The sequence below is a fragment of the Myodes glareolus genome, chromosome 2 (assembly GCF_982192425.1).
Source record: "Myodes glareolus chromosome 2, mMyoGla1.1, whole genome shotgun sequence".
Lineage (NCBI taxonomy): Eukaryota > Metazoa > Chordata > Mammalia > Rodentia > Cricetidae > Myodes > Myodes glareolus.
In genome coordinates, this window is record NC_142027.1 from 6,322,636 (window position 1) to 6,350,355 (window position 27,720).

A 27,720-nucleotide genomic window follows, 5' to 3' on the forward strand; every position below is an offset into this window, starting at 1 on the left:
TATTTTTTTTGTTAAGTGATGTGTTGTAGCTAGGGCTATACATTTAGATACGAGAAGATTTAGTTCCAGGCAAACGAACATGCCTAGACTCCTAACACCTGGGAGGTGGGAGCAAGAGGACTGAAGTTCAGGGTCAGCCTTGGCTCCTTAGCGTGTTGGAGGCTGTGGTTGTTGGGTTTTGTGTACTGGACACAAACCTAGACATAACTGGGAAGAGGGGATCTTCATTGAGAACCCCCCCCCCCGTAAGACTGGCCTGTAGGCAAGTCTGTGGGTATTGTCTTGATTGATGTGAGAGGGCCCATCTCACTGTGGGCAGTGCCACCCCTGGGCAAGTGGTCCTGGACTGAACAATCCCTGGAGAGCAGGTCAACAAGGAGCCCATTCATGGCTTCTGCTCCTGCCCGGTCCCGACTTTCCTCGGTGCTGGGGTGATTTGAGGGTTGTAAACTGAAGCAAACCCTTGGTTCCCTAAGTTGCCTTTGGCCGTTGTCTTAGTTACGTCTCTATTGCTGTGATAAAACATGACCAAGGTAACTTATAAAAGAAAGCATTTAGTTTGTCTTGCAGCATTTTAGGGTCAGAGTCTATGATGGCAGAGTGAAGAAATAGCTGAGAGCTCACATCTCGATCCACAGCTATGAGGCAGAGAGAGAGAAGGAGAGAGAGGGGGTGGGAGGAAGGAAGGGAGAGAGAGAAAGGAGGGGGGAAGGAGGGAGGAAGAGAGAGAGAACAAACACTGGGGATCTCTCCATTCTTTTAAAACTTCAAAGTCCTTTTCCAACAAGGCCAGGCTTCCTAATCTTTCCCAAACAATTCCACCAACTGGAGACAGCACTTTCAAATATATAAGTCTATGGGGGCCTGTTTATTTCAAACCACCAGTTATGATATTTTATCACAGCAACAGAAACCTAACCAGGTTGGTAGAGGCCAACCTGGGTGAGGCATGAGACACCATTTAAAAATCAAAGGTAAACAAAGTAGAAGTAACTTCATATTCTGTTTGAAAATGCCCTTGCTTGTAAACAGGAAACATCATTTAATAATATTTTTGCAGTTGGAAAATGATAGCACATACCTTTAATCCCAGAACTTGGGAGGCAGAGGCAGGAGGATCTCAGAGTTCAAGGCCAGCCTGGTTTACAGAGTGAGTTCTAGGACACCCAGGGCTACATAGAGAAACCCTGTCTCAAAAAAAAAATCCATCCTTTCCTTTCCTTTCCCTTTCCCTTTCCCTTTCCCTTCCCTTCCCCTTCCCCTTCCCTTCCCTTCCCTTCCCTTCTTCCCTCCTTCCCTCCTTCCCTCCTTCCCTCCTTCCCTCCTTCCCTCCTTTCTTTCTTTCTTTCTTTCTTTCTTTCTTTCTTTCTTTCTTTCTTTCTTTCTTTCTTTCTTTCTTTCTCCCTCTCTTCTTCCTTCTCCTTTTTGCCAGGGATGGGAGGGTACATTGTCTCTCTATTTAGCCTTGACTGGTCTGAAACTTAACTTGATATTTAGACAAGATCAGCCTTGAACTCACATAGACCTACCTGCTTCTGCCTCCAAAATGCTAAACTAAGGGCATGCGCCACTATGTCTGGGTAATTCTACATTTTTTAAAAAAGATTTTTTTTATGTGTGTATGAGTGTTTGCCTGCATGTAACTGCACCATATGTGTGCAGTGCCTGCAGTGGTCAGAAGAGGGCACCAGAACCCCTGGAACTGGAGCATGTCAGGCTCCTGCCATATTTATCTTCTGTTCGTCTCGTGATGGGTGTAAAGAGGCTAGATTGGAGAGTTGCAGTGCCTTGGGGAATCAGTGGAGATGAAGCAAAGGTATCTTAGACGTCGGGCATCTTGAGTGATGCTGTGTGTGATAGTAAGGAAGTACTACAGGGCAGGGAACATAAATGTGGAGGGGCAGTACTTTTTATCTGCAGTTCTTTATGGTCAGACACTCATGGAATTTCTAAGACTGTATGAGCAGGAGGAGACGGGCAAGCACAGAGTTGACATGAGAGGAGGAGGCTGAGTGCCAGCCGAGGCTCCGACAAATGCTTTGTGTAGAGGGGAGCAGCAGAAGCTGTCCATTACAGCAGCTTGAGACCAAGGCGCCAGCACCAAGCCAGAGGGAGTGAGCTCCAGGAAGCCTCACCTCACCCGAACAGCGGCACCCAAGGTAGAAGCGGACTGTCCTACCTTGAGAAGGCAGCGCAAACCGTGGTTCCTCTGTGGTTGTCAGTACTGCTGATGGCAAGAAAAGCTCTCGTTCCAAAGGGAGCGATAGCTGAATATGTGTGACCTGAAAACATGGATTGAGGCTGCCCTGCATGTCATCTTCCACGGTGCGAGCAATTTCATGTTGTAGTGTCATCACAGAACAAGTGACAGCCACAGATCAGCACCCTGAGGGACTGCCTTGACAGGGACCCTCCGTGGGTAGGCTGCATAGTGGAGAGCTCTCTGCTCCAGGTCTCAGGTTGTTTTCTCCTCGTAATTTTAGTTTCTGGGTTGCTGAAAGCTAGTGCATTCCAACGGTCCCACCTGTAGTCCCAAGGACGTTAGGACTGACAGGTAAAGGGTAAAAGGCTGTTAGGGGGACTAAGAAAAGCCTTAGATAAAAGACAGATAATTTTGGGTTTTGAACTGTATCCTCCGAACACACCACAATCATGAAGTTCTCACAATGAGCCCAAAGAATCTTTGGCACATATAGTTCTCCTAGGGACTTCTGTCCACAGCCTTCTGAATGTAAATTAAGCAGCAAAGCTACAGAGGTCATTGGTAGTTGGTCATGGTCTGATGAGACAGTTTTTTAACTGTGTGTGTGTGTGTGTGTGTGTGTGTTGCATGTTTAATTAAACCATTAAATTGAATTATAGTGTTGGGAACTGGGATCCTCCCTAGTCGGAGAAAGGGGGACCCTGTGGATTGGAATGAAAATAGTTTTTTGTTTGTTTTTGTTTTGATTTTTTTGTTTGTTTGTTTTGGTTTTTTGAGACAGGACTTCTGTGTGTAACAGCCATAGCTGTCTTAGAACTCACTCTGTAGACCAGGCTGGTCTCGAACTCACAGAGATCCGCCTGCCTCTGCCTCTTGAGTGCTGGGTCTAAAGGAGTGCACCACCATGCCCGACTGGAATGAAAGGTTCCTCATTTTGATCTATCTATTTATTTTTATCTATTTTTAAATTTTATTTATTTATGTTTTCTTTTTTTCTTTTTCTTTCTTTCTTTTTTTTTTTTTTTTTTTTTTGAGAAAGGATTTCTCTATATAGCCCTGGTTGACCTAGAACTTGATTTGTAGAACCAGGCTGGCTTTGAACTCACAGAGATTCTCCTGCTCTTGCCTCCCAAGTGCTGGGATTAAAGGTGTGTACTACCACTACCTGGCCATTTGGATTTATTTTTAAACAACTATTTCTATGAGCCTGGGAACAGGGCCATCCATAGCAAAGGGCATTCCCTGGGTCCATATCTTGGCTTTTAAATTTCACTGTCCGTGAAAAGGAGCCAGAGGTCCTTGGAGAAATGCCTCCTTCAGGGAGAGTGAGAGATGAGCCAGGAACAGGCCCTGCCAGAAAGCACAGCAATGCCTAAAGAAATGATGGCGAGGGTCCAGAAGGGCGTGAAGCTTTTAGATGCTGAGCCTGGTGCAGCCTGGGAATGAGGCTGAATAGTGGCAATACTGAACAATAACACTGAGTAGAAAAGACCTGGACTGGGGAGTGGTCAGAGGTTAAGCATTTGCCATGCGAGGGCGAGAACTGGAGTTCAGAGCCTCAGATCCTCCATGAAGGCCTGTGAGTGAAGCCTCCACACTCCAGCCTCTGAAGGCAGGGGCAGGGGCTCACCACAGCAAGCTGCCTAGGAAGACTAGCCAAATCATTGAGCTCTGGGTTTGACTGAGAGATCTGGTCTCAATGAGTAAGGTGGAAGAATGATTGAGGATTGGCTTCCACATGTATGTGCCCCCATGTGCAGGCACACCCACATGCCTCAGTGCTCCCTCAGATGCCTCAGTGCTCCTTTCACATGTGTCAGTGCTCCCCACATGCCTCAGTGCTCCCTTCACATGCCTCAGTGCCTCCCCACATGCCTTAGTGCTCCCCACATGCCTCAGTGTAACATGAGGACCTGCTAGTGGGGTTTCTGTCCTGCCCAGTTCCCACAGCCAGCAAGTCCCAAAGAAAATCACACAGAGAGTCTCTATTAATGATAAACTGATTAGCCCATTAGCTCAGGCTTTTTATTAACTCTTATGACTTATATTGACCCATTATTCTTATCTATGTTAGCCACATGGCTCAGTACCTTTTTCAGCGGGGCAGGTCACATTCTGCTTCTTCAGTGTTCTGGGCAGGACTTGGGGAAAATGGGCTTCCTCCTTCCTAGAATTCTCCTGTTCTCATCGCCCCACCTCTACTTCCTGTCTGTATGACCCACCTATACTGTTAAGAGTTCGTGTGGCTTCAACACAGATAACTATTTTCCCTAACTGGACTGGTATGGAGGCACAAGGAATAATCAGACACAGCTTACAGGGTCCTCACGGAAAGAATCTCAGGCTTCTTCCTCCTGAAGATCTTCCCACGTTTATTAACCAAGCAGCTTTCATATCCACACATAAACTGAGTGGGAAAATTCACCAACATTCTGTCTCCTAGGCAACCAGATGAATGACGTTTTGTCACATCCACATCTACCTGTTTGCTGTGTATGCTAATTCAAACCTGCTGTCTGTAGGTTTGAATTAGCATCTCTATAAGGTATCCTCCAAATTACAAAGAAGGAAGCAACAAACATCCTGACCTTTTGTTGGGGTGGTGACAGCCTGTCTGCAGGTCTACGTGACCACCTCAGGTGGGCCTCAGTGGCTTCAGAGCCTGGCAGCCTTCATATAGAAATAAGGGCCTACACTATACTTCCTGCCTGGCCAATCAGAGTTTATTTAAAGCATGTTTGACAGAATACAGACAATTCTCCCATACCACTGCAGTGCTCCCTTCACATGCCTCAGTGCTCCCCCACATGCCTCAGAGCTCCCTCATACCTCAGTGCCCTTATGTGCAGGCACACCCTCATTCCTCAGTGCCTCCTGTGCAGACACACCCATATACCTCAGGACCCACACCCCACAGTGCTTCCCCACATGCCTTAGTGCTCCCTATACATGCCTCAGTACTCCCTCACATGCCTTAGTGCTCCCTGTACATGCCTCAGTGCTCCCTGTACATGCCTCAGTGCTCCCCCTCAACAGAATGGCAAAAGAAAACCAAGTCCACCACTCATGGGTGAAGGTGGAAAGCAAAGGAAACTTAAAAGCAAATAGATGAACACGGTAAAAGGGACATTTCCCGACTCACAGTAGAGCACATGTCCGCAAGGAAATGCTGGAGGAAGAGCTCAGCGAGCAGGCAAGGATTCAAACAACCCACAGGTGCAGGCAATCATTGGATGGAAACGATAACTGGAGAATGAAGAGTATCACAGGTTCAGAGTGTCACCCCACAGGTAATGTTTCATAAAGATTAGGAAGGGATTTGTTGGATACACCTATACGGTGTGATTGCAGTCAGCATTGCCAATGAGGGTGGAGCTGATCTCACATGCCCCAAAAGTTTAACCTGAAATGTCATCATATAGAGGAGAAAGGTCACTGTAGAAGAGCTACCACCTGGAGAGCTAACCCATCTCCCCTGAGCCCTGCCTAAGGCCATCCTTGATGGTTTTATGACCTTCCTGACCTAACTCCCCTCCCCTTATGTCCCACCTCCTTACAGCCCAAGTGAGAATTAACAACGTGACTTTGGCGTGGGGGGCATCCAAATCACAGCAGACAAACTCTGATACTCTTGGGAAAATCTTATAGCTGGCAGATGTTACCTGTGGGGCAATTTAAATCTGGATTCAGTTACCACAGCATGATTGAGTAAGAGAAACGTTCTTAGGAAATGCACCCTGAATGCTTCTGGATGAAGGGTTATGATTTCTGCAGATTAATCTCAATCATTCTGGGAAAGAAAACGGTCTATACTATTCTGCATGCCACTGTTGGACGCACCAACATTTGCAGAACATGTTCCAATGTTGGACATTTAAAAATTCCCAACTTAGAATGTTACTCTTTTCAAAATATTTCTCAGCCAGGCAGTGGTGGTGCATGCCTTTAATCCCAGCACTCGGGAGGCAGGGGCAGGTGGATCTCTGTGAGTCTGAGGCCAGCCTGGTCTACAAAGCGAGTTCTGGGACAGCCAAAGCTGCAGAGAAACACTCTTGAAAAATCAATCAATCATCAATAAAATATTATATTCTTCCTTTGTTGCGATTTCTAAAGTAAATGCCTAGATTGTGAATACCAAATGCAGAAGTGTAAATGTTGTTATGGTCTGTAAGAAGGGATGATTGGAATGCAAGGTGGTTAGAAACATTTGGGAAGCGAGCAGAGTGTGAGCATAGCCATGTTCCCTGTACTGTGTGTACCCGTGCTCCTTGTACTGTTCCTAGCCGTGCTCCCTGTCCTGCACATATAGCTGTGCTCCCTGTCCTGCACATAGCTGTGCTCCCTGTCCTGCACATATAGCCGTGTTCCCTGTCCTGCACATATAGCTGTGCTCCCTGTCCTGCACATAGCTGTGCTCCCTGTCCTGCACATATAGCTGTGCTCCCTGTCCTGCACATAGCCGTGCTCCCTGTCCTGCACATAGCTGTGCTCCCTGTCCTGCACATAGCTGTGCTCCCTGTCCTGAACATAGCCGTGCTCCCTGTCCTGCACATATAGCTGTGCTCCCTGTCCTGCACATATAGCTGTGCTCCCTGTCCTGCACATAGCTGTGCACCCTGTCCTGCACATAGCTGTGCACCCTGTCCTGCACCTAGCTGTGCTCCCTGTCCTGCACATATAGCTGTGCTCCCTGTCCTGCACATAGCTGTGCTCCCTGTCATGCACATAGCTGTGCACCCTGTACGCAGGCACATGCTTTGTGCAAAGGAGCCTCGTATTACTAAGAAGACCCCAAACTCAATTTACATCAGACTCTTCAGGTTATTAACGTTCCTGCCACTATCCCACGGCCTGCTCTGACCTAAATTTAGAGCTTAGACAATGAGGTACTTGTAATTAGCTGGTGCCCTGCCATGAGATTTTCCCGAGCACCACAGTGTGAAGCTTTGTGCACAGAGATTCATCTGTCTTCAAAGCAGCTTTGAAAAATCAGCAGACATCTCAAACTGAACCAGAGAGAAAGTCCTAAAGATATTGTGTTAAAAACAAAAATCACTGATAATGGGAATGTGGATCAGTGCTGATATTTCGGAGGAAAGTGTAGCGTGTGTGAGCATGCAGTTCAGAAGCATGTGCACATTTGTCTTTCCGCAATGTCACCATGTATGAGGAACAATACATTCAAAATGTATGTCACTTTTATTGGTTGCCACTTTCAAGTATTTCAGGTTTTCTTGCATAGCTACTGCAGCCACAGCTTCTTGTTTGCTTTTCAAAGATTTATTTATTTTTTATTTTATGTGTTTTGCCAACATATATGTCTGTGTACCAATTGTGTACCTGTAGAGGTCAGAGGATCCCCTGGAACTGGAGTTACATGGTTGTGAGCCACCATGGTTGCGTTGGGAATTGAACCTGGGTCATCTGAAAAAGCAGGCAGTGCCTTTAACTGCTGAGCCATCTTTCCAGCTCCTCACAAGTGTTTTATTTATTGTAGTCTTAATTACTACTATTATCTCTCAGGTCTGGTGTGTAATTACACTTCAGACGTGTGTGTGTGTGTGTGTGTGTGTGTGTGGTGTCGATGTCACATTTGTGTCAGAGCACTCCACTGCACCTACTCGCTACACTGTGACCACCTGTGAATTTTGTGTTAACAGCTGTCCACTGCACAAGGAAGCTTCTCTGAGGTCTGGGGTGCTCCCATCTATGGGTGTGGAGGAAGAATGTGGAGGGTGGGTTGATACTAAGACCTTCACTCCGGGGCTTGTGAGCTCTCAACTGTGGCTTCTGGGCGAGAGTCACAGTACCAGGCATGTGTTTCCTCCTGTGGAGATTGGCTTAACTCCAGCCAGAAAGTGGTTAATCACATCCATAACATTTGAGGTACTGGTTCATGCATGGGCATGTCTTGTCATTCTGTTCATTATTACAGATTGCAGGGTTCGATGCTGGGGTGATCGTTCATGAATTTCTTCCATGCAGCCTCCTTAGTACCTCCTAGCACTGGGAAAGCTAGCTAGCAGGAATAAACCTGATTTCTCCGTGTCTGGTGACTTCTGTGTGTATTGTCTTTAGCAATAGGGTCTTAGCACCGAGTTCTGAAACCCGAGTTCTGAGGGTCAGTCACGAATAGCAGCAATAGCATGTATTATTTTGGGGGTTCTGGAACACTCTGACCAACAACTCAAAGGGAGGTGTCCCGCGCTCGGCCTCACCAGCAAGAACGACGCGGGGCACTTAGGATACTTTTGCAGTAAAGCTTTAATGCCACTTGGGAGAGAGAGCATCAGCCAACATGGCGGAGACCCAGAATGAGGGGAACCCAGCCCTTATAAAGGAAACAGTCCTCGCTTCTGACGTGTCACTCTTGGATTGGTCCGCTGTCCATTATCCCAGATGATGCCTCGGGAGTAGGCAGGGACGCAGCGGTAGAGAGTTACCAAGCACATGAGCTGGGATTAAAGGCGTGTGCTACATCATCTTGAACTCATAGAGATCTGCCTGTCTCTGCTTCCCAAGCATTGGGACCAAAGGCGTGTACTACCACGCCTTGAGGTCACAGAGGTCAATCTGCCTCTGTCTCCCAGGCATCAGGACTAAAGGCGTGTACCGCCACACCTTGGGGTCACAGAGGTCAATCTCTACCTTTGTTCCTTGAAGCAATGGAGAATGTGGTCGCGGCCCTCCACAGGGAGGTGTACCATAATTGGCACTGGAGTTTTTGGTTTGTCAACCTATGGCTTCAGGAGGAAGACACACACACACACACACACACACACACACACACACACACGAAGCTTACTGTGGTGGTTTGAATGAGAAATGTCCCACATAGGCTCATGTATTTGAATACGTGGTACCCAGATGGTGGCGCTGTTTTAGGAGGTTTAAAAAGTGTGATCTTGCTGGATGAAGTGTGCCATTGGGGATGGGCTTTGAGACATCATTATAGCCTTACTGACTTCTCGTTCATCATCTGCTTCATGCTTGGAGTCAAAGACGTGGTGTTCTATCACTGCAAGAGAAAATTAATGAGTACACATGAAACAACAGGCTTCATCTGGGTTTTACAAATACGCTTAGTGTTAGTTTCCCATTCCCTATCCCCTTCTCAGCTGTACCTCTCCATCCCTTTCCAGCTAAACCTCCCTCCCCACAGTCCTCCCCTCCACATCACCTGTATTCCACTGTCCTCCTCACTGTCCTCCCCTCCACATCACCTGTATCCTACTGTCCTCCCCTCCACATCACCTATATTCGACTGTCCTCCCCACTGTGCTCCCCTCCACATCACCTGTATTCCACTGTCCTCCCCACTATGCTCCCCTCCACGTCACCTCTATTCTACTGTCCTCCCCACAGTCCTCCCCCTCCACATCAATTTGTAAGTGGAGACTGCTCTTTCATTTCCCAGTCATGCAGACCCGAATCATCACACAAAAACTATATTAATTACAACACCGTTTGGCCAGTAGCTCATGTGTATTCCTAGCTAGCTCTTACATTTTATATTAACCCATTTTTATTATTTTGTATTTTACCATGAGGCTTGTGTTTTTTTTTCTCACATCTTGCTTCTTGGGCAGCTACATGGTGGTTGCTTGATTCTGCCTTCTTTCTCTCTGCGTTCAGTTTAGTTTTCCCACCTAGCTCTATTTTTCTCTGCCATAGGCAAGAGCAGCTTCCTTGTTTATTAATCAATGAAAATAATACATATAGAGAAGGGAATCCCACATCACCTCCCCTTTTCTGTCCAAATAAAAAGGAAGGTTTTAACTTTAACATAGTAAAATTACATATAACAAAACTGGTATCAAGCAAGAATTACAGTTACACTATTTAGTCCATTTGTATCTGACAAATAAAGGAAATATTCTATCATCCATTTTATCTTGTGAGTCTAAAGTTTTATATCTAATTTATCTTTTATCATAACTAAGGAAAACTATCTGTTTTCAACTCCATCAAAGACTCCAGAAGGATATAATATTACCTAAGTAAACAGGAAGTGCATTGTAAGCAACTCCAAAACTCTAGAATTGACAGAGACATCTCGCTGCCTGGACAGTCACCCAAAGTTCTTCTGTGCTGTTGGGGCATCTGTCTTCAGCCCACAGGCCCACATCATTCCCTGTATTCTACTGTCCTCTCCATGTAAGGTCTTTATTCAGTCCCCACCAATGGTCCCTTTCTAGTTTCCTGGATTCTAGATGGACTCCGGGCACACAGATTTAAAGATCTGACACTCAGATCCACATGTGAATGAGAACTTGGTGTCTGTCTTTCTGGGTCTGGGTTACTCACTCAGTATAATGTCTTCCAGCTACTTCCATTTACCTGCAGATCCCATCTTTCTTTCCACTGAATAAATTCCATTGTGTATAGGTGCCACATTCTCCTCACTCATTCCTCAGATGGCAGATACCTAACCTGTTTCTCTGTTCTAGCTACTGTGTCTCAAGGACGCGTGGACATGGGTGAACCTGAGTCCCTAGAGCAGGGAATAGAGTCTGGAAACCTAGGGTGGGGGACTTCTCGAAACTCTTGACCTGAGAATGAAGGATTCGGGGTTCAGAGGTCAGAATCAAGACCCTCTCAGGCTTCCCTGTCCTTAAGGTGAGAAGGGAAAGGTGGAGAATAAGTGTTGAGAAATCAGACCCTCCCCCCCTCAACTGAGAGGAGGGAGGAGTAACTTCTCTAGAGGGACTGGATCTGCAGTCTTTCTCTCACAGGGTTTATTATTTCCCCAGAGGGTGCTCAACCAAGGCACAGGTGCACAAGCAATCCATCACAGGGTTAGAGTACTGCAGGTTTCCACAGGGAGGTGACATTTTGACCTCTGTGACCAGCAACCCTAAAGGACAAGAAGGGACTCTTGCCCTGCTATGGGGCAGGCCACACTTCTGAGAGCGATCGTGTGTGCAGCGGGCCCTGGCGGTGTCTGAGGTTTCTGCCGAGAGTGGCCAGAGGTAGCCCTGGCACTGCCTGAGCCTGGCTGGGGTGTGGCCAGGACCTGGGGCTGCAGGGATCTGGCCCTTTCCCGTGGTCCGTTCCTGCTCACGAGGCTGCCACCTGCGTTGTGGTTGGTGAAGACGCACCGCCCCTCTACGGTGTACTTGGCTGACTGCTGCCGGCAGCGGCAGCGTGCGCCAGGAGCACCCGTGAGGGACGGGGACGCCGGGGGCCTTAGAGGTACGTGCTGCCAGCTGAAGGTGGCTCCCGCTGGGGACCCATTCCCTTTCTGGTTCCCCAGGAGGTAGCCGGCTTGCCCAGCCTGGCTTTGGTGTTTCTGTTTGACTCCTAGGGGAAGGTATTTATAGACAGGGGGATAATTTCTTCACAGCGGGCCCTTTGGCTTGACCAGGTCTGGATACTATCTCCTCCCCCCCCCCCCCCCCCCCCGGCCAAAATCTGGTAGGAAAGGGTTGTGGGAAGTCAGCTCAATCCAACTGCATCCTGTTCCCTACCTCTTCTTCTCTCTGCTAGGGTGTTTACTGTTTATGACTGTGGGGACACCTCACTCCTGCTGATGGGGTGGAAGTGGGGCTCACGCTTTTTCAGTTCCATCCACGGAAGGGCTTTTGACTTTGGAAACCCTTGAATGCTGGAGGGAAGGTGGACAGGGGTGGGGGCGGGAACGGGGGTGAGGGATGGGCTCTGGGGGCTCATCTGGAAGCTGTGTGTCCTGTTCATCCCGCACCCCCCAGGTCCCCTCTGATTGTTTGGATGGGGCCTCCCTCCTCCACTGACTTCTGCATATTCTGATTGTAAAGGACCACTCTCCTGTGCTGTGTGAAGGCGGATTTACATGTAGTGTAGAAAGTTTGGTGAGCACTTCGCTTTCCAGTAGCCAGGAAGGTAAAAGAGATGCCAGTTGTGTCTCATTGTGGGGGGGAGGGAATGGAGTTTTAACTCCAGGAACTTATGTTGAGCATTTACTGGTGCCAGCATGGTCCAGGAATGTGGAGATGCCTAGCAAACCGAGTTGTGTTGGGATCAAAGTGGGGGGTACAGGGGGAGGCAACTGAGCATCAGGAGTGTCCGAATTGGGGGTGCACGGGGGAGGCGAGCTGGGGGTGCAGGGGGAGGCACCTGGAAACCTATCTAGTTTGTGTTCCTCCTTTAAAAAATTGAGGTTGGGAGTTTGTTTTGTTTTTTTGGTTGGTTTGTTTTTTTGCAATATTTTTTTTTATTTTAAAGAATTTTTATTTTATGTGTAAGAGTGTTTCCCTGAATGTATGTCTGTGTGTGCCAGGTGCATGCACGTCTGCAGAGGTCAGAAGAGGCCAGCTGATCCCTTGAGACTGGTGTTATAGATGGTTGTGAACCACTGTGTGGATGCTGGGAGGAATCTGGGTTCTCTGCAAGAGCAGTGTGCTTCCTTAACTGCCGAGTCATCTTTCCCGCCCCGTGTTCTTTCTTTAAAAATATGTACATGGCTGCATTCAATCCACGGTGGATTCCATGGAGGGGTCATAGCAACCTTGTAGAATCCTTCACCCCTTGTACCCTTCCTTATATGATGAGTTCTGGGGGTTGAACTCAGGCCTGCACAGCGAGCTCTTTGCCCATGAAGCCATCTTGCTGGCTCAGTTGTCCAGGCTGGCCTCCAAAGCCAGAGCCTCCAGCCTCAGCACCCTGTGTAGCAGACTGCATGTGTCCAGCAGCGCGCCAGGCTTGCATTTTATTTATTTTTGTTTTTTCAAGACAGGGTTTCTCTGTGTAGCCGTGGTTGTCCTGAAACTCACTTTGTAGATCAGGCTGGCCTTAAACTTCTGCTTGCCACTGCCTTCTGAGTGCTGGGATTAAAGGTGTGCGACACCACTGCCCCCCTCCTCCTTCATTATTGTTTTTATTGAGCTATCCATTCCCTTCCTCCCCTATTATTATTTTTCATAGCTGAAACACTGGGACTGAGCACGCTAACGTAACTTGCTTACAGCTACGTAACTATTTAGGACAGAAAGAGGAGTTCTGATGAAGCGGAGGAGAAAGCCGTGCTCTAACATGTATTCTGAAATCATGATAGACTTACAGAAGAGTTGCAAAAATAGTTCTGAGAGTTCTTTCTCCCCCTCCCCAGCTTCCACCAGTGTTGACATCTTACACAATCATGGATTGATCAATCCTAACTCAGTGCTGTCAGTGCCACACATGAACTAAACTTCAGCTCCAGATTTCACCAGTTTTCCCATTAGCGTCCTTTTATTCTGTCTAGGATTCAAGCCAGGATTCCACACTGTAGTAGGGAGTCCACTAGCTTGTTCCCGGCCTCTTAGGCCCAGAATAATCACACAGAAACTGTATTAATTAAATCACTGCTTGGCCCATTAGCTCTAGCTTCTTATTGGCTAACTCTTACATATTAATTTAACCCATTTCTATTAATCTGTGTATCGCCATGAGGTTGTGGCCTACCAGCAAAGTTTCAGCACATCTGTCTGACTGGGCTTGTAGGCTTTTGAAACCTCAGTGCTCACACCTCTGCTGACAAGACCACACCTCCTAATCCTAATCCTCCTAATCCTTCTCACACAGTTCTAGTCCCTTATGACTAAGCATTCACACATATGAGCCCCTGGGGGCATTGTCATCATGCCCTCTGAGGCATCACGCCAGCCTTATCCTATCTTTTGAGTTTCTCAGTATGTTTCAGGCTGGCCTGGGACACCCTTTGTAGTCTGGGCTGGCCTCCACCTCCCGAGTGCTGGGATAATAGACATACACCACTGTGTGTTGTGGGATTTCCATTCCTTTAGCCAATGGCTTCTGGGGGGGATTACCAATCCTAGGGTATGGACATGACAACTTTGTGAGGGAGAGGGTCTCTCGCTCTCACGCTCCCTTGGGTGCTGAAGCCTGGATCAGGCAGCGTGAAAGGGCATGTGTTCAGTCCTAGCTCCCTTGGTCCCAGCCCCGTGAGTCTGTTTTCTCCATAGCACTGATGTGTGTGTGTGTGTAGTGTGTGTAATATATATATATATATATATATATATATTTGTGTGAACCACACTACACACACACACACACACATTTGTGTCGTTCACACTACAACTGTGCCTAGCATTGAGTTTTTAATTAGTAAATTAAAACAATTTTCCTTTTTCAGACAGGGTCTTACTCTATGCTAGACCACCTGGGCACTTACTATGTAGCCAAGGCTGGCCTCAGACAGTGATACTCTGTCTCCTGAACCGTAGGGTCATAGGCATGAACCGCCATTCCTGGCTGCTGAGCCTTTTGATTTCCAACTTCAGTCTCCCAGTACTGGAAGTTCCTGAGCTGGCAATGAACTGCTGACATTCAGCTACCACACAGGAAGCCCGCTCCAGGCCCCTCCCTTCACCGCACGCACTTGGACTTCCAGAGCAGAGTGTCTGCAGGTGACTGTGATAAGTTCCACCCACAGCTTCTGGATGTGCCCAAGTTAGGGACAGTCCCAGCCCCCCAATCTGTCCAAAGGCTGTCCCTGAACCTTCTGTTCAGTTACCGTGTGGATCCTGCTGGTGATGATGTAGTGTGCACACGTGTGTGAGCAGCTGTGAGTGCCACAGTATGCGTGTGACGGGCAGAGGACCACTTAGGGTACAGGCTTTCATATGAGTGCCAGATTTTGAACTCAGGCCTTCTGCTTGGGTGACAAGTGCATTCACCCCCTGAGCCACTGTACAAGTCTTGGCTCCTGGCTGTTGAGTCGTCTCTGTGGGTTGCCATGTGTGTCCGCTGGCACTTATCCAGGGAGCGAGAAAGCCATCAGTTCATACCTTAGTGTCCTCATTTGGTTTTGAGATCCCGGGTGAGTTATTATAAATTCCACTTTTCTCCTCTGCAAGAAGGTGGCCATAAGAGACAGTTTTCAGAGTATTTATCATTTTATTTTTTGATGGAGGGGTCTCCTTATGTGCCCAGGCTGGTCTTGACCCTCTGGGTTGAAGTGACTCCTCTACCTTAGCCTCCCATGTAGCCGCAGCCACTATTCCTCCCTGTTTCCTGTTGGTATAACAAATACTGGACGCTGGGTGATAAGTCAGTAGAGTTTATTCAGTTCAGTTTCGGAGTCTGAAGGCCAAGGTTGGGCCGCCCCATCAGTCTGGCCTCTGCAGGGTTCTTTAGGAAGCAGGAAGGAAATGTCACGTGTAGAAGCTAGCACACCTATGGCTCTGTGGCATCACGTTCTGAGAACTGTCCTACATCCTTCTGGGGACAGCAATCCCCCAGGATCTGCCCGCCTTCTCCTAGACAGACAGGTCCCCGCTGCAGTCTCAGGACAGCTAGGGATGCATGATGCATCACAGTTAGGGATGCATCACAGCTAGGGATGCATGCATCACAGAATCATAACCTTATTGACATCACTGTGAGATTATTTTTTCCCTGGTAACTTGACTGTCCCCACCATAAAACTATTTTCCTTGCTACTTCATAACTGTAATTTTGCAACTGTTATGAATCACAATGTAAATATCTGTGTTTTCTGGTCTTAGGTGAAGTCTGTAAAAGGATCCTTCCACCCCCAAAGGGGTCATGACCCGCAGGCCGAGAACCGCTGCCCTAGCACACGAACCCTCAGGGACAGACAGCACCAAGCCACAGCACAAGCTCACTGGATGTATGGAATGACTGTCACAGCGCCTGGCGTGTGGTGGGTACAGGTGTCTGTGGTATGGTGAGGGAATGCATGGGAGATTAGGCTAGGTAAGTGCAGCTTCTGGTCGTGAACGCCCGATATAACACCAGAGTTCCCTGAGGTCATGAACCAGAGTTCCCTGAGGTCAGGCACTGCAGGCCTTTGTAAAGGGACAAATAGGCTCAGAGCTGTGTCCCCAGAAAGTCAAATGCAGTCTAGCTGGATAACACAGTTGTGGGAACCAGCAAAGGACACTGTCAAGGAGGCCATTCTTTTCATTTCTAGGAGTGGAGTGGAAAGATTAAACATGTAGCTAACATCCTGCTGTAAACACATGTTATGGGGCAGGAGGAAGTTAGGACTCCAAAATGACAAATTCTGGTTGATAGCATGGCGGACGGGAGCACAGAATAGAGTAGAAATCAAGAGGTAACTTGGAGAAAAATGCATTTGGTTTTATTCAAGTTGCCTTTGAAGTATCAACCTACTATGCAAGTGTAGAGGTGTGGGGTGATGGTGTGGGGTGTGGGGGTGATGATGTGGGATGCAGGGGTGACAATGTGAGATGCCTGGGTGGCGATGTGGGGTGCGGGGTGAAGACGTGAGGTGCGGGGGTGACGATGTGGGGTGTAGGGTGACAATGTGGGGTGCGGGGGTGACGAAGTGGGGTGTAGGGTGACAATGTGGGGTGCGGGGGTGACGACATGAGGTGCGGGGGTGACGATGTGGGGTGCGGGATGATGAAGTGGGGTGCGGGGTGACGATGTGGGTGCGGGGTGATGAAGTCGGGTGCGGGGGTGATGATGTGGGGTGCGGGGTGATGAAGTCGGGTGCGCGGGTGACGATGTGGGGTGTGGGGTGATGAAGTCGGATGCGGTGTGACGATGTGGGGTGCGGGGTGACGATGTGGGGTCCGGGGTGACAGTGTGGGTGCGGGGTGATGAAGTGGGGTGCGGGGGTGACAATATGGGGTGCGGGGTGACGATGTGGGGTGCGGGGTGACAATGTGGGGTGCGGGATGATGAAGTGGGGTGCAGGGGTGACGATGTAGGGTGCGGGGGTGACGATGTGGGGTGCGGGGGTGACGATGTAGGGTGCGGGGGTGACGATGTGGGGTGCGGGGTGATGAAGTGGGGTGCAGGGGTGACGATGTAGGGTGCGGGGGTGACGATGTGGGGTGTGGGGTGACAGTGTGGGTGCGGGGTGACGATGTGGGGTGTGGGGTGACGATGTGGGTGCGGGGTGACGATGTGGGGTGCGGGGTGACAATGTGGGGTGCGGGGTGATGAAGTGGCACTGAAGCCTGGGACAGACAGCGTCTCAGTGGTGGTGGGAGGTGGGTGGCTGAAGCCAGGATCTTTAAGGAAGACAATGAATATTGGACTGGAGGGTGGAGCAAAGACTTACTCAGGCCTGGTAGTTCAAGGTTGCTGTAAAAAAGTACTACACGGTGTGGGAGCTAGAAGTCAGGATGGCGGGGCGACCAGAGTTGGTTCTGTCAAAGGCGTCTCTCTGTGTCCTCTGCATTCTCTGTCCTTTGTACGCGAAAAGTTTTTGCACACCATAAGCCTCTCCGCCTAAGCCTCTCCGCCAACACAGCAGTCCAAATCAGACCAAATCAAACCGAATTAGAAAAGGCCCAGGTTTAATGGATAAAACATTCCAGATGATTTTCCATACCCCTAGAGAGGAGACAGGGAAGAGAAACCAAAAACTCACCTCTGTTTTCTGGGGGGCATTTTAAATACACTGTGGGAGTGGTCTCGAGCATCTCTGGGGGAGGGGTCAGCATTTGGTGGACTTTCTAAGATGTGGCAGGGTTTGGAGAGAGATGGGGGAGGGGGGCTGGGGTGGAACTTCCACCAGGACATCCCAGGCCCTTTGGGTATGTGGACACCAGGGGCTGGGGGAGCCTCCCCCAGAGCAGTGAGAACTCTGTTCACACTTACTGAACTAGGGGCCACTCATACGCCTCCGTTTTACCTGGATCACCTCTTTAAAGGCTTGGCCTCTAAATATGGCTGCTTGCTTAGGGCTTAGGACTTAAGTGTATAAGTCAGGGTGGCCACAATTCCCATAAACATTGAACTAGAAACGGGACTTTGTTGAAAAGATCCAGGAGTCATTTCAGGAAGCACAGAGGCTGGCCACTCACCCACATCTCCTGCCCTTGCCTGTCCCCGCTGGGTCCCAGAGACTCTGCTATCTGATTCCAGGGAGCTTTAGCCACAGGGATCCTGGGCCACAAGAGCAGGAGCTTTCCCTCCTCCCCTCTCTGCTGGAATCTTCGTCCTCTGGTGTTCCACGGCCCTCAGGCGAGCCTGGTGGGCTCTGGTTTCGGTCATGTGACCTGAGCCCCCAGCTAAGGGGACTCCCCGTTTCCCATGCCCAGCCCCTGGTGGCAGAGACAGCTGCTCTCAGTGGCGGCAGGCGGCACTGCACATCTGTCTGTAGGCAGAGGTGTCTGGTCCAGCTCCAGCACGTCCTCTCTGCTCAATCCCTTTGTCTGAGTAGTGGTTTCTACTGTCTGGTGAAAATGTGGTCATGAAAGCCAGGGACTGGAGCAAGTCAGCACAAAGGCTTCTGCAGTGGGGGCAGACATGAACTTACAGGGATCGCCACTAGCCACTCTATTTTCCAATGCCTGGGAGCTGAGCATCAAGCGTGCCAGTCACCTGCCTGCGGCATGTTCGTGTATCTTTTATCCTCTCTTTCCCGCCTGACCATGTCTTTCAATTCGGAGTTCTTTGTTTACTCCAGGCCTGAACCCTTTATTGATTACTTGTGTTTTAGATTCTTCCTCTTGTGTCAGAGTGTGTCCCTCTTTATAATGCCTCTAAATAAAGGGAGGGTCCTAATTTACATTTATTTTTAAAGGTTTTATCTTATGTCTGTATGTGTTTTGCTTATATGTATGTCTGTGTATCAGGTGTACGCCTGGTTTCCAAAGAGGCCAGAAAAGGGTGTTGGGTCCCTGGGAGCTGCAGTTACTGACAGCTGTGAGCCGCAGTGTGGGTGCTGGGAACTGAACTTAGGTGGCCTGGAAGCCGCCAGTGCGCTTCTCTGCAGAGCCCTTTCTCCAGCCTGAGGAGCTTAGTTTTAGTGTATTTACCTTTTCCTTTGTAATTAGTGATCTTGGTAGCTTTTGCATGTGTGTGTGCGTGCGTGTGTGTGCGTGTGTGTGCGCGCGTGAGAGAGAGAGAGAGAATATACATATACAACAGCATGAGAGAGAATATACATATACAACAGCATATGTGTGGAGGTCAAAGGACAAATTGTGAAAATTGGTTTTTCTCCTTCCACAATGTGGGTCTCAGGTCCTGAATTCAGGTCATCAGGCTGGACCATCTGGGTGACCCAGTGTTCTTGGTATCTTAATTAATGTTTTTTTTTTACATTTATTTATTTATTATGTATACAACATTCTGCCTCCATGTATGCCTGCACACCAGAAGAGGGCGCCAGATGTCATTACAGATGGTTGTGAGCCACCACGTGGTTGCTGGGAATTGAACTCAGGACCTCCTGAAGAGCAGCCAGTGCTCTTAACCACTGAGCCATCTCTCCAGCCCCTTAATGTTTTATAGTTGGGGATCAGAGAAGTATTTCTAGTCAACTCTGTGTGTTCTCTTAATACACAGATTTAAAAATAAAAACAAATCAGAACGGAGACGTAGCTCAGTGGTAGCATGGCACTGTGGGCTGGGCCACTGTCTGAGGGCCTGCACTGTATGGAAAGGCAGCTGAGTAAGCCATGGTCAGAAATAGTAAGCGTGGTTTCAATCTCCAGCCCTGGCTTCCGTTGGTGGCATAGGCTAAAACAAATCCTTTTCTTCCTCGAGATGCTTTCATCAACGTTTTATGATGGCAACAGAAAGCAGACTCGTTAGGGCCACTACTGCTGCAATGAAACATCACAACCCAAGCAAGTTGGGGAAGAAAGGGTTTACTTGGCTTACACTCCGACATCATAGTCCATCACTGAAGGAAGTCAGGGCAGGAACCTGGAGGCAGGAGCTGACGCAGAGGCCATGGAGAGGTGCTGCTTCTGGCGTGTTCATCATGCCTTGCTCAGCCTGCTTTCCTATAGAACCCAGGACCATCAGCCCAGGGATGGCACCACTCACAGTGGGCTGGGTCCTCTCATATCAATCACTAAGAAATACCCTATTTCAGGGGTTCTCAACCTGTGGGGTCATGACCCCTTTGAAGGATTGCATAAGACAATCAGAAAACACAGATATCACATGGCAATTCTTAACAGTAGCAGAGTTACAGTTAGGAAGTAGCAACAAAAACAGTGTCATGGCTGGGGTCACCAAGGCATGAGGAACTGTATTAAAGGGTTGCAGCATTAGGAAGGTTAGAACCACTTCCCTACAGGCTTGCCTAAAGCCCAGTCTCTCAGTGAGGCTCCCTCCTCTCCAGTGACTCTGGCTTATCTGTCAAGTTGACATAAAACTACCCAGCAGAAACACGGTTCGGTGTTAGTCAGTGTCACGCAGAAGCTAGTTCCACGAGGGGAGTGTAGGCTGCATCCTTTCCATCCCTTATCGTCTGTCTTCTTGTTCCCAGCGATATGTACCTTGTTTCTAGGAGCCCGGTCATTTGTCTTTGGACTCCCTTGTTAAATCTATTGTTGCTAGGCCACCTGACTGAAAGTCTGGGGATCTGTGAGTTTCCAGACAGGGTTTCTCTGTGTAGCCTTGGCTGTCCTGGAGCTTGCTCTGAAGACCAGGCTGACTTCAGACCAGTCTGCCTCTGCTGGAATTAAAAGCATGCACCCCCATCGCTCAGGATGAGCCCACAGATCTGTGGCTGGTGTACTTAAATAAAAATCTATCCGTAGATTAGGCAAGACACCAGAGGCACACCTGGTGGTTCTTACTAATTATGCCACCCATTTACAGTGGAGGAGCAAGGGTCAGGCAGCAAGCCCCTGGATGGGGTTTGTTCAGAGGCGCTGTGGGTGACAGGCTCAAGAGAGAAAGCTGCTGGGACGTTTGTGTTTCCCCTGTGCCAAGGCCACTGGGAATCGTAACTGATGGGTAAACTGCCAACAGACATGCGTGAGAATGCCCCATTTGTCTTGTTTGGTGCGTCATATGAATTCATGTAATTTCCCCGGCACTACTTCTGAAGGCTTAGCAAGGTCTCATAAGATGGACTCATCTATTTTCCAACTGGGCCAGGTAGAGGCTGTGTTAGCGCTATGACTTGTGTAGATAGTTAGCAAATATTGGCTGTTGACATAAGGCGGACTTTGACTTGATTAGGTTAGGCACCCCTTCCCCGTCAAACTTCCCCCTCCATCCTCCTCCTCCTTCCCAATCAAACTCTCCCTCTTCATCACCATTCCCCCGCATCGAACCCTCCCTCTCCACTATCACCCTCCCGCCTTCAAACTTTCCCCTCCACCACTCTACTCCGAGCGGCCTCTCTTAATTCCTCCAGGGAACCGAGATTCCTTAGAGGTTCTTCCTATCCCTCTAAGTTCCCAGCACGGCTTTGATCACCTCCCCAGTTCCCTCTGGTGAAACAGCCTCGGTCTCTACATCTTTAGGGCACACCTCCAATCTCCTGTCCCTCCTTCCTTCCCTTCTTGGAACAGCCAGCCTCCTGAGAGAGACGGTAACCTCTCTTCCAGTGCCATCTTCAGTCCTGGCGCGGCCTTTCCATACCCGTATCCCCTTTTTACCCGCATCACAGGACCTGGCGCCCCCAACTTCTACCTAGCCCGTACCCCCTCGTCTCAAGCGCATCCTTCCCTAACATCCTTCCCCTTTCCAGCACTCCGGCCCTCGCCCTCAGCCCCCTCCCTCTTCCAGTAGCGCACGCGCACGCGCACTCCCCCCCTCCCCCCCCAGGCTCGCTTCCGGCCGGGGCGGGGCGGGGCCGGGCGCGGGCCGGGCGCGGGCCGGTGCAGGCGGGAGGGCGCCGGCCATGCTCATCACGCTATGCTACTTGTACCTGTGGGCGCGCTGGGGGCGCCGGCCGGCCGCCTTGGTGCTCGCCACGGTGCGGCGGCTACGCGCCTCGCGCTGCTCCTTCACCTTCTGCCGCGCCGCCGCGCAGCCCGGGGACGCGCGCGTGTGCTTGAGCCGCGGCGGCCGCGTCTTCTGCGTCGGCGAGAGCCAGGTGGGCGGCGGGCGGGGGCGCCGCGTGGAGCGGGCGCGCGGCGGCATCTGCATCTGCACCCGGCCCGGGAAGCCCTGCCGTGCGCTCTCGGCCGTGGGCCAGCTGCCCCCTCCCGCGTCTGTTGCAGCGGGAGCGGGGACGCCCAGGACACCCCACTTGGCACCTAGCGTTACCGTAGGCTGGCCTCTGGTCCAGTGCGGAGGGTGATGGCGCAGCCCCCTCACCGGGAAGGGGACGATGGCCGATTGCACAGGCCGCCTGCAGGCTAGACCTGACTTCACAGTGCACTTCCTACCATTCGCTTCTGGACAGTCCTTACTTTTGTGAACATCACACAGTGTTTTGATTTTCAACGGCCTTTTGCCCTTTCCGCTTCCTTCTGGAAAGCGGCTTCACTTTTAGCACCAAAATGAGAGCTTTTTTCATAGATGTCAAACCATAAGACTCATTTAGGAATCATAATCTTACTTCAGGGTGAATATTTTTGTCAGGCTGTTTAGGTATGAGGATGGAATTGTGCTTCCAGGGAATTAACAAAAACAACATTCTAAGTTAAAAAAAGAAAAATACACTGTAGGGGTTGGGGATGGCTCAGCTGTTAAGAACACAGGTTGCTCTCGTGAGCACCCATGTCCTGTTCCCAGTCCCCACATGGTGGCTTCATAACCTCCTGTAGCTCCAGTTCGGGGAAGGGGGAGGCACGGAATGCAGGTGGCGCACATCCACACGGAGGCAAGGCACTTACACATAAAATCAATAAATAAAAGAAAAATACAGTGTGGCTAACACTAAGTTTTCTCATGTATCCCAAGTGTATAGCTTCTGTTGCCTAGCCGTGACTAGGACCACCTGGACCAAGACAGGTGCCTTGGAAGGGGACACTGCTCCTCTTAGAACATGGGAGCTAAATTCTCTAAAACTGCTTGAGAGAGACCACAGAACTGAAAAATAAATGAGGATGGATTTTTTTCCCATTGTGGTGGTTTCTAAGCTAATTTATTTAACACAAGATCTTTGCAGTTTATATTAGAGTGGAAATTTTGCCAAATTAGTTTTCCTAGACACCTTTGAATATTTTCATGACCTCCTTGGCCTGCTGACTATGCTAACCTAGTTAGCTAACCTAATTACTCGTCTCTTACCTGCTTCAGAACCCCAAGTAGGGACAGCCTTGCGGATACCTGACCATGTTGCACCCGGCTTTGCACAGTTAGTTAGCCCCTGCTTCTCAACCTTGAACTTTGCTCATACCTCACTGCTGTCTGCACTTGGGTTCAGAGTTGTGACTCAGAAGGTTCTTGTGTGCACCACCACTGCACCGCAGACTGAAACTTTAAGATCATATTACAATTCTCCTCCTAGAAATCTGAAACTAAAGGAAAGGGCTTTCAAGGTTGTTAGCTCACCTAAACAAGCTACCCGCACCTGAGGATGGCCAGGCCCCGGGTAAAGTGACGTGATCTTTGCGTTCGGCATGGGTCCTCCAGGTTTCCCATACCTGTTACAGGTCAGAAGCCGTGGAAACGGTTATTACACAGTGTAGTTTATGGATTAATGTAAGGACAAAGTGGGTTTGTTTGTATAGAGGACAATTCCTTTTTTGTTTGACGCTAGGAAAAGGACCACTACATCAGCCCAGCCTTGTGTTTAATCCGCTCCCCACTGGGGTGCACATTCGCTCTGAAGCTCATCTGGCCGAGTCTCTGCGTATGGGAAAGGCCTTTTCCAAAGTAGCTTAGTCTCTGGGTTTGACGATGATGTGACTTCCAGACCGACCGTGCCATCCAAGCCTCACCCTTAAATGTACCTCCCAGTGTGACCTGGGAAGCTCAGACATCTTTTTTTTTTTTAACAATTTATTTATTCATTCATTTATTATGCATACAATATCTGCCTACATGTCTGCCTTCAGGCCAGAGAGGGCACCAGACCTCATTACAGATGGTTGTGAGCCACCATGTGGTTGCTGGGAATTGAACTCAGGACCTTTGGAAAAGCAGGCAATGCTCTTAACCGCTGAGCCATCTCTCCAGCCCCAAGCTCAGACATCTTAAGTTGAAAGAAATAGTGTCAGAATTTCTTGCATAAAAACAAATACCCAGAGACTTTGAAACTTTTAAGCCAAGCCAGGGTCCATACACCTGTTTAAACTCCCACAGTTCCACAGAAAGTGAAGGTTGCTGAGGGGTGGCGTCGGGTCTGCAGTGTGTCAGATACTTGTGTCAATCTTACCTGAAGAAGCCAGGGGTGGGGTAACCAGCATATGGAGATCATGGCCTGAAATGACATGAATCCTCTTTTCCTTTCTTCTTTTGTAGTCTGTTGATGACTTGAACAAGTGGGCCCTGTTTCTTGTCTCCCCCTTCATACTTGAGGCAGAACAAATAGCATTTGTGACCGAGAGCATTTGGGCACAAGGCGACAGTTTCCAGAAGGCAGCGTCTTCAGAAACAGTGAGTGGCATGGTCTCCTTGTGCATCTTAGGGTGTGTCTTAGGCCACACCTGAGTGTTGCTGTTTGTCTGTTTGTTTCATTTTTTAAAAATGAATGTTCTTTTCTGGGCTTTATAGGTGACTCCTTTTCTTTTGGGATATATTGGGTTATATAAAATATACTAGTAATGTTCCTGTCATCTCTTTCTTTGCTTATGCATGTATGTGCATGTGTGTGTGTGTGTGTGTGTGTGTGTGTGTGTGTGTGTGTGTATGAGTGCATGTGAAGGCCAGGGGACAGCCTCAGGTATCTTCAGTTTCTGTCCACCTTGTGTTTGAGACGGTCTGGAACTGGGACCTGAGGTCCCCACCTTCCCGCAGTGTTTCAGGGAACGTCATCACTCCTGGCGTGAACGTTGACTCAGCGCTAGACATTATACTCAAGTTCTCTGCCAGCATGGCAAGCACCGAACCAATGGAGCCAGTTCCCTAGTCTCTCTTTTTTACTTTGTATAGGGCTTTTGTTTCCTTTTACAGTGATTGATTGATTGTATAGATGATTTATTGACTGTATAGATGTGTGCATGAAGTTAGCATATGAGGTTTAGGTTCTGTTGCCAGGACTGAGTTCTCTTCTTCCACCATGTTGGCTCCCAGGGATCCAACTCAGGCTGTTGCGATTGGAGCAGGTGCCTTCACCCACTGAGCCGTAATGTATTTGAGCGACAGTGTCCTGTGTTCTATTCCAACCGGTCTGGTGCATCCTTGTGATCTCTTCTGTGTCTCGGCCTTTTCCCGGCACCCAAATGGCTCACCTACATGACTGCCTCCTTCCTGGCTATCTCACCTGGAGTGTGGGGAAAATACTTCACTCAGTCACAGGAAGCCCCACCCCCTTCTCATTTCATGAAGTTGCCGGTTTGATTGACACCGCTCCGCAGTGTCGTTGCTTTGTATCTTCATTTTCGTGGCTCCTGATTCGTCTCCTTCTTGAGTCTTCTGTCTAAACCGGGAAACCATCTTGTCTTGTGTCCCTTCTCTGGTTTTCCCCTCGATGGCTGCTATGGACCGGCTCAAGGGAGCCACTCAGACTAAGGGAATCAGGGCGAAGGCACAGGAGAAATCAGGATACGGCGAGGAAAGTGACACACAGACACTCTCAATGTTGAGACATGCTGTTGTGATTTACTTACTTCAGTGCAGGATTATATATTTTTTACAATCAAAGAACTTGGCAAAGGCATACATCATCAAATCATAAAATAGAAAAGAACAGCATAAAATAGTTTACAAAAAGAATCTTTGAAGATGCTTTGACTTGGGCACAAGGACTTCTGCTTTCTCACATTTTACAAAACAAACTCTCTCTTCTTGCCTTCAAAGAGATCACTGCCCTTGAGCTAGACCATCTTTATCAGCTTGCAGGTGGCTGGTTGGTTTGAGCTAAGTGACCTTGTGTGCCTGGGTGAGAAAGAAAAAGGCTACTATCTCCCTGGGAAAACTTTCTGCTAGGAAAATTCTAATACATAGTATTGAATCTTTCTGAAGTTTACTTTATATCACTAACTTCAACTTTCCTCCCTTCTCAATTCTCAGGCTCAGATATTGTCAATTTAGGCTAGGTCTTTTTCTTCCCATAAGAAAGGTTTCATAGGCCTTCTGTTTACAATTGCACATATTTCTCAGGCAAATGCCTAAAGCTTCTAAGGTTTTTTCTAGTAAAATTAACTCTTTTTGTTTCCCATCATCAAGCAATTGTTCTAATGATGATTCTGGCAATTCCCAGAACTGGCTACTTTTTCAAGGCTTTAATTAATAGCGGAGCAGAATTAAAAAATGTCCTTACCTGTCTTGTTTGTATCCGCAACTGCCTGGAATAGTCTGATCTGTTAGCAATATGTAAGAATCACAAAGAACACACAGACAAGGGAAAAGACACATATCTGGCTCCAAGGACAGCCAGGTCGAGTCAGTATTAATGACAATTCAGGTAGCATTACACCACAACTGATTGCCAAGGGACCGCCTGGAACACACAGCTCCTAGAAGCACAAATCCCACTCCTACCGGCAATATTTGCCCATCCAGTCAGCATTTCTGCTACACTGGCGAGACAGCCGTGGATGTAGCAGATGGCCAGAGTTCTGGTCCTGAAGCACACCTGCTGGGACACTTGCTGGAGCTCTGGTGGCAGCCTGACCAGGAGGTGTGCAGCCCTTGTCCTTAAGGTGGGGGTCATTTTCCTCTTCCCCAGCCTGGGGTCTCCTGACTGTGGCGAGCCAGGGTTGGCTTCCTGCTCTCACTTGGCCACAGTGTGCCTCTTGCCTGCCCTTCAGGGATTCTGCCACTCACACCCAAGTTTGTGGGATCTTTATTTTGTGGTCATCCTCCAGATGGGAGGACAGAAAAGATGGAGAGCGGGGAGAGCCGGGAGAGCGGGGCACGCTTGCACAGCATGCAAGGCCTGGAACCAGAACTGGGATGGGGAAGACAGGAAAGGAGAGAGAGGGAGATGGCTGGTGTGGGCGGGGATTGTCAGGCAGGCCCGAGACCCGGCTGCTATGCTGAGACCCCTGCATTCTCTCCAGAATGTTCATGAAACTTTGTTTAACTTTTCCACACTTAGTGTCAAAGGCTTTATTAAGTCCCGTGAGATATTTTACAGAAATCACACGCTTAGGGTCTCCTGCCTCCATCACTCTCTTGAAAGAAATAGGAGCCGAGTGGCCTAAGCCACACGTGTCTAAGTGACAAGGTTCTAACAGATGTTCAATACTCAGATCCCTTCTGTTTGCCAGAGGACAAGTGAATGGTTTTTATTTGTTGGTTTTGGGTTTTCTAAACAGGAAAAGGTTTTGTTAGACTGAGTCTAGTCAGTAGTTCTTGTGGCTGGCTGGCTGTGTTTGGTATCAGAAGACTAACTATTGAGACAATATCTTTTCGATGAAGTTTAGAGATAGGGTTTCTCTGTGTAATAGCCCAGGCTGTCCTGGAACTCACAGAGATCCATCTGCCTTTGCTTTCCAAGTGCTGGGATTAAAGGCGTGGGCCACCACTGCAGCTGCTATAGTTTTTAATTTCCTAACTGGTTACTTAATTGTGTATTACTATGGAGGTGGTGACACACTGCTGTAAGCTTCCGCACTTTTCTGTGGACACCTGAACCTCGAAACAGGCGTGCGCTTTCCTGACTCGAGCCCACGAGAACGGACGCATGTCCTAGGGGTTTGAACAGACGACACACACACAAAGAGACCGGCTCATCTGCCAAAGAGCAAGTGGCAAATGGCAGCTTTATTAAGCATAAGTCGGGT

The 27,720-nt window shown here is 48.9% G+C and overlaps 1 protein-coding gene across 3 annotated transcripts in view; it reads left to right on the forward strand.

Moving 5' to 3' along the window:
• The first annotated feature begins 14,410 nt into the window (after positions 1–14,410).
• The window catches only part of Hlcs (holocarboxylase synthetase), a 176,558-nt gene continuing 163,248 nt past the window's right edge, over positions 14,411–27,720 (forward strand). Inside the window, exons 1-2 of one of the 3 annotated variants that reach the window (XM_085685801.2) lie at positions 14,411–14,589; positions 15,691–15,848. Coding sequence is in view for 2 of the 3 variants with exons in the window: in XM_087898959.1 (XP_087755085.1) it covers positions 21,780–21,974; positions 24,293–24,427 (330 nt within the window). In the remaining variant the exon portion in view is untranslated. Of the gene's footprint in view, positions 14,590–15,690; positions 15,849–21,747; positions 21,975–24,292; positions 24,428–27,720 lie in introns of those variants that run through there. The other 2 variants (XM_087898959.1, XM_087898964.1) reach the window with 2 other exon arrangements.